The sequence below is a fragment of the Mizuhopecten yessoensis genome, unplaced genomic scaffold (genome assembly GCF_002113885.1).
Source record: "Mizuhopecten yessoensis strain PY_sf001 unplaced genomic scaffold, ASM211388v2 scaffold715833, whole genome shotgun sequence".
In the NCBI taxonomy this organism is placed as follows: Eukaryota; Metazoa; Mollusca; class Bivalvia; order Pectinida; family Pectinidae; genus Mizuhopecten; species Mizuhopecten yessoensis.
In genome coordinates this window covers 35028-41998 of record NW_018479814.1, presented here as the reverse complement: position 1 = coordinate 41998, position 6971 = coordinate 35028, and the positions used below count along the sequence as shown (strand labels likewise).

The 6971-nt window shown below is 36.1% G+C and overlaps 1 protein-coding gene across 2 annotated transcripts; it reads left to right on the top strand.

Annotated features, from left to right (window-relative positions):
• The first annotated feature begins 916 nt into the window (after positions 1-916).
• Positions 917-5906, top strand: LOC110441293 (carbohydrate sulfotransferase 10-like). 2 transcript variants are annotated; one of them, XM_021484406.1, is made up of 3 exons: positions 917-1099; positions 2524-3702; positions 4713-5906. In XM_021484406.1, the coding sequence occupies exons 1-2, from the start codon at positions 1015-1017 to the stop codon at positions 3693-3695; spliced, it is 1257 nt and encodes a 418-aa protein (XP_021340081.1). In that variant the 5' UTR covers positions 917-1014; the 3' UTR covers positions 3696-3702; positions 4713-5906. The 2 variants fall into 2 exon arrangements, with proteins under 2 accessions (XP_021340081.1, XP_021340080.1); XM_021484405.1 differs by lacking the exon at positions 2524-3702.
• Positions 5907-6971: the final 1065 nt, after the last annotated feature.

Sequence of the window (6971 nt, the reverse complement as noted above, 5' to 3'; positions counted from 1 at the left end):
ACACCAGAATGTAATAAAATGTTGTGAGTATACCGAAAATGGATTTTTTTTTTACAATTTGAAGCAGAACGATAGAAAATATAACTCATACAGCTGTACACAACATAACTAGGTGCCTACTTCTTTACAAAAATGTTTTAGTCCCCTACATAGCGGTAATTACAGTTTAAAGGTATACTAACAGACAGTAGAGCCATGTTATTTGATATCCAGACGGAGCGATCGACCACCATTGTTTTGCGTTTTTAACGATGCAGTCAAATGCAACACCGATATTCTATACCCATAGTCGTACCTCGATTTGTATCAAATTTATTTTTGTTAGAACAAGATATATTTAAACTACATTAAATAAACGTGTGTATAAAATGTACAGCTTTATTAACAGAGATATATCATTTCACAAGCGAATATACGAAATTTTTGGAACAAAATTATTCTATAAAGATAAAAAAAAAAAAAAAAAAAAAAAAAAAGCGCTTTGATATTAACCGGATTTTCTACTTTTTCTTCATTCAATAACATTTTAAACAATCAATATTGATGTCATATTAACTAAATTATTTTTAAAATCGATCAACCTAACAATGTTTTAGTGTCAATTTGTTTTCGATCAAAGCTAACTCGAACTGTTCTAATTTAGATCTGACAACGGCGTTTTCTTATGCTAATGACCAGTCTAGCGTCTAGAATGTAAGCTTAATAAACAATTCAGTTAGTTGTTCGAATTAAATAGTTTCGATATTTTGAACTGTCTATGCGTAACATTTCAAAATGATGATTTTGAATTGCTTCTTGTATTTTTATTATTTTTTATAATTATGAAAACACCGTACAGATTCAAATTCCACATGTGGTGTTTAATATATTGAACACCATTGTTGTATTTATGATTTAACTTGAGATAATGGGTTTGGCCACTATGTGGCCGTTTCAATGTCTGGTTCTTGTTTCAATATTGACGGATGTGCCAATGTCAGACGACAGTGCTAGCGTTGTGATGTTTATACTATAATGGCGAAAGTTACTATTTCTTGTTTGCTGGTGTCTCTCTCCTGTGTAACGGTATTATTTATGTGGTACATCACAACGGCTTACGGTGAGTTTAAGCAATTGTTCGTGCTTTAAACCATTTTTGTTGTAACTGTGGAATCTATTATGCGATGATTTGCTATATTTTAGTAAGCGATATATAGCTTCTTCTTGTTTATGATTTGTTTATGTTTATGTTTTTTTGGGGGGTTTTATGTATCGTTTTATTTATTTATATATTAATTGATTGTGTATCTTTTTCTTTATATATTTAGTTTTGAGTGATTTTTGTATAAATCACCTAATGGTGTTAAATGTTCCTAAACAAGATAAACCTTTTTTGTTCTGTACACGAATTTAAGGGCATTAATTTCATTCATATCATATGCATTATTCATAATGGTTGAAATGACATTTATCCCACATTTTATTTATACAATACGTCGCAAGTAGATGCTTAAGTATACCAGTGAATGGTAGAGGCACCATTTATACAAATGATGAAAACATGGTTTTAATAAGATCACTGTCTCAGAACAGACTGATAACATCTTCACATAACATCCAAAAACTGGCAATTTTACAGTCACTTGCATGTGATTTAATAACAAAAACCGAACTGAAATCTAAGTCAACATCACATTTTTACTTTTTATGTACAGGGACGACCTACCACTAGAAAGTATTAGATTTTTAAACGTGTTTTTAATAACCAATATATTACGAATGTTTCCTGAACAGAACTTAATTAACGAAAAGTTGTCCATATTCCTGAAACGTATCTTCTAAGGAGTCCCAAATGGACCAAAGCGGCTTTATGTCGCAGTAAATAATTAACATAGTTGGCTTTCTTCAATGACATACTAAATCCATTTTTATCCTCATAGTCTTAAAAAAGAATTTAAAAATTAAAGGTTATTAAGATTTTCACTGGAGAAATAAAAAGTGTGTTGATATAATTTAGGAATGAGAGTAGGTTAATACTACGGATATTTAAATACATTTGTGACCACCTGATAAAGACACTGTCATGGAAAAATGATTTAAAACTTTTACGTTTACCACACTAAACACACAAAGTCATTGCCTAAAAGACTTTCTTCATCAGGAGACTCACAAAGAGCCTGAATCGACGAAAGCACTCAAAGACATTACCTGTTAGATATGTTCATGCTTCCTGTACCTTCTACTTTATTAATAGAAAATAAATTGGAAGTGCAAGTGTTGAAGCATTTCCGTTTTTTTAAATGAGGATCATTGTTATTAGAATACCATTAATACGGGTAATACAAGTGGATGTTGTGTACACTTAATGAGTATTGGTAGTGTAAGAGTGTGTTTGTTAAGTAATATCGACGGAGTATTGAGTACCAAAGCAGTACCAGGTATTCGTTAGTATATGAGGAGTACGGGTAGTAGAAGTTGAGGATTATGGGAACTAATAGAGGATTATGGGAAATATTAGAGAGTTTCTATTTGTTGTATTGGCAGATCTAAAGACACCAATGGAATTGTCTATTGTCTCTCCTAGTAATGCTACAGTGATGGAACCGTTAGGATTCAAGACAAAATCACCAGATGACACCCAACGGAGCAAAGAAAAACTATTTAGAGCGAGGAAAAAACTGTTACTCGATAAATGCAGTTCATCGCATGTAACATCTTTCCTGACCGCATTTCGACCTGTTACAAAGGCGTTCTTTTATTCATCAGAGGCTAAACTGGTTGTGTGCAAAGTCCCAAAAGTCGGAAGTACGTTCTGGGCACGCGTATTCATTGCATTGGAAGGAGAAATAAGTGCCCGGAAGGCGTTCCTACTAGATCGATACGTGGTGCATGACAGGAAGTACGAAATTGGGTTTATGTTTTCAAAAGAAGCTAAAAAACGCGGATCTAAAATAGGAGTTGTATCTAGAAATCCTTATTCAAGACTGTATTCGGCATACATTGACAAGATTTATCTTCTTAGTGACCTTAACCAGAAGTTTGGTCGGCGGTTGAAGAAAGGTTTAGAGGATGTGGGTGATGGCAAGTGTGGATTTGTAGTGACCTTTCAGGATTTTCTTGAACAACTATTAAATGCGGCTACTGCCGAAGGACATTTTGATGATCACTATTCTCCAGTGACGAGATTATGTGATCCGTGTAATCTAAACCTGGATTACGTCATCAAACAGGAAACGATGTCATCAGACGCAGAATACATTTTGGACCTCGCTAAAAGAGAGCGAAACGCCAGTCATACTGAGGATATCAAGTTGTTGATACGTAACGTCGATACACGACTAGAACTCCGACAGCTGATTAAGACAGTACTCAAAGACAAGAAGAAGTTCCAGGTGGAATGCCCACAAATATCCTCATTGATGCAGAAAGTCTGGACAGCCCTACAATTCCAAGGAGTTATTCATTATGAATCAGAATACCCCATACAACAATTCCGTGACCTTAAAAATTCAAAGAGTTATGAAAATGATATAACTACAATTATCATGAGAGAAATTGAAAATAAACCCGTCGGTCTACCTCAGCGAAACTACCAAAGAAATGATGCCTTGATATACGCTTACCGACAGATCAACGAGTACACCATTGGACGGATAAAGAGAGTGTACAGACTCGATTTCCTGTTGTTTGGATACGACCTAGAACCGCCTCTTTAATCATAGAGTAAGGGGTATTACATTTTAGTATGTTGTTGTTTAAATTATGTGAATATACTTTTATACATGGTATATTATTACCGAACTGAGGATATATAGGGTTATAGCTGCGGAATTCGTACTTCTCCTGAACGTAATTTTAAAATGTATTTTGGTTTGAGCTGAATACCATGTCGATTGTAGTTGAAATACTAGCCACATGAAGCATTTTGCTTTGACAGATTTTTATATTGTGATGTCATTTTTCAGTGTGTATTATTATTCAAAGACGTCAGTTGTTTTACACAGATTATCATATTGTAACGTAATGTTTAAGTATTTGTATTTTTTTCCCTCATTGGCGGTCAGTGTCATATCACACCCTTTTACTTTTCTGTATCATAGATGTAATACATACTACTACGCCATTTTATTTGCCCTAATACCTATAGCTCTAATTTCATTGTTTAACCAATTCTGTTTTCCCTATTTCTCATAGTCGTTGTGTGTTTAAGTGTGACATTTTTCAAGGGTTTTAACGCATTTTGTGAAAAACAGGTTTGCGGAACACGAAACAAGTATTTTCCCTTGATGCAATATAATTATAATCAAATTCATTTCTGTGTCTTACTGATCCCTGTTCCACTGCACTGTGTTTTTCCTACATACAATAACTTTAATTTTGGCCACGGATTTTGTTGTTGTTGTTGCTGACCCAATCAGATTAGGAACGTCTGTTACAAATAATGACTTTATCAACTTCGTACTACGCCTATATGTAACAGCGGTTTTACACTCAGGGCATTGTTCTTAAGTCCCTTAAGGTCATTGTTTAATATCGACAAATGTCGTCTTTCACCATCATACAGAAAGGCATGCAAAAATAAAAATAAAGTTATTCAACAATATCAATAGCTGACATACAATTCGAAGCAAGATAGCGATTCGATTTACGTTTTAATTATTGTATCAATCTATATATACAAGATATACAGAGAACCATAAGTACATCTCATGTTTTGTTTCAAACAATTTCAGATCTAAAAATTGCCCGAGATTCCCGGAAGTTATACGACTCCAACAATGTATATAAGATGTATGGTGGAGACAACATACTGGTGCACCAACCGGAAGCGGATGTCGCTGTAGAGAAGGCTATGCCACAACGGTTGTCAAGGATACGTGCCGTGTGCAAGTCCAAGATTGGAAAACATTACATATCGAAATATAAGACGCACACGAAGACATTTTTTTACTCGAAGAAACTTCGATTTGCATGTTGTAAAGCACCCAAGACGGGCTCCACACTATGGGGCGCTGTGTTCACAGCCCTCGAATCTCCCTTAGATGTTGACGCCATTTTTCAGTTGAGCAGAATAGAACTTCACTATGGGACATACGAATATGGCGCGGGCTTGATTGCGATGAGAATGAAAAAACAGGGAGCACCACCACTACTCACAGCAATGGTGGCAAGAAATCCCTACACCCGTCTGTTTTCCACATATATCGATAAGATATTCCTGCTAGGAGCTCTCAATCGCATGTTCGGCATGAAATTGAAAACAGGTTTTGCAATGATTGACTATCAACGCTGTGGATACCAAGTTTCGTTTGTAGAATTTCTGAACCGTTTAGTGGAGTTAGGTATGAAACATGGCCAATTCGACGACCACTGGTCTCCAATTTACCGCATATGTGATCCTTGCTCGTTTCAATACCATGTTGTTTCAAAACAGGAGACACTAACCCGAGACGCAGACTTCACACTTGATAAAATTCAAATGGAAACGGACAGAAAAAATAGTATCAAGAAAATCCTCCACTCAGACGGTTTATATGCAAATACGATATTTTCTCTTATTTCGTCATTACTGGCTGAATACCGTATGTATTCCATTGACTGTCCTGACCGATTCGCATTTCTTAAAAAGATTTGGAAATCGTTACAAATGCAAGGCCATGTTCACGAGCAATCCTCATTTCCATTGGGAGCTTTTAAGAATATAACCGATTTAAAAGATCCGGAAATGGTCACCTCCGTGATAATGCAGAATTTAGACATAAATCCGGTGTCTGAAGAACAGAGGGTTTTACAAAGACGAAACGTGCTTGTAAATGCTTACAGAACTGTGTCGCCCGATGTTCTTAATGACATTAAAGACGTTTACAAACTAGACTTTTTAATGTTTGGATACAGTGAAAATCCTCCTTCCTGATTTCTGATGCTTGTAAAGGAAATAAAAAAAAATCAATTATAAATAAACGTCAGATGTGTTTTGTGCGTAGAGTATGTTACAGCTATGTTTGGACCTAAACCACAGGGGTTCGTTACAACTGTCTGAAATACATATATGCTATACTGATATGGGTCACAGTACACATAAACAGACATTTGTAATGAACGCCTGTGCCTAAACCCCCGTGGTGTACAGAGTAATTTTACACTACACAGGAACGGCGTTGTGTAATTGGTCGATACGTTGATGTAGTCTAGTGACTTTTGTATCCTGTCAATTGTAAAACAAGACGTAGCGTCTGCATAACGTAAATTGTGTATTTGATGACGACAGAACATTAATGGTTTAGGCAAACTGGTATCTGGACAATGTTGACAATATTACCACACAATAGGTTTTGTTTAAACGTGAGGACCTTGCCGGGTTCATAAAAATAAATACAATAAATTGGAAAGTCAGCACCACTAGGTATATAATATGGATCTAACAGAAACCCAAATAAAACATTGGTCCTAAATTACAGTCAACAGAAATTGACGGCTCCACATATCGGCGTGTTCTGAAAGCGGATCAACCCTAAGAGGTCATCCTCGATAATCTAGGAGTTACTTTCACGTTCGCTCTCTGCACTCCTGGAATATGTCATAACAAAATTGAACGCACGCGTATAGCTATTTGATTGGTCTCATGTAAAACAATCTGACCAATCTTTGGAGATTACAGAGAAGCTTCATTGCCAGTCAATTTAACCGTTACGCGCCCGACAGATTCTTTGGATATACATCAAAGGATCAAACTAGTCTTCTTGTCTCGACCACAAGGTGGCTCACACAGAGCCTTCAATTTTGCTATGACATATGCCAGGGGTGCAGAGAGCGAAAGTGAGCGTAACCCACCCCTAGGGTATCGAGGATATAAGTAGGTGCAGTAAAAGAAGCCGTCTCGTCAAATGAATTAAAAGCTCTCGGGGCGTTCCAGAAAGAAAGATCGATCGTTATTCTGCCAGCAGACAATGGTATGGTTACAGTCATCCTCGAGGGATCCGCTCCCTAAATAC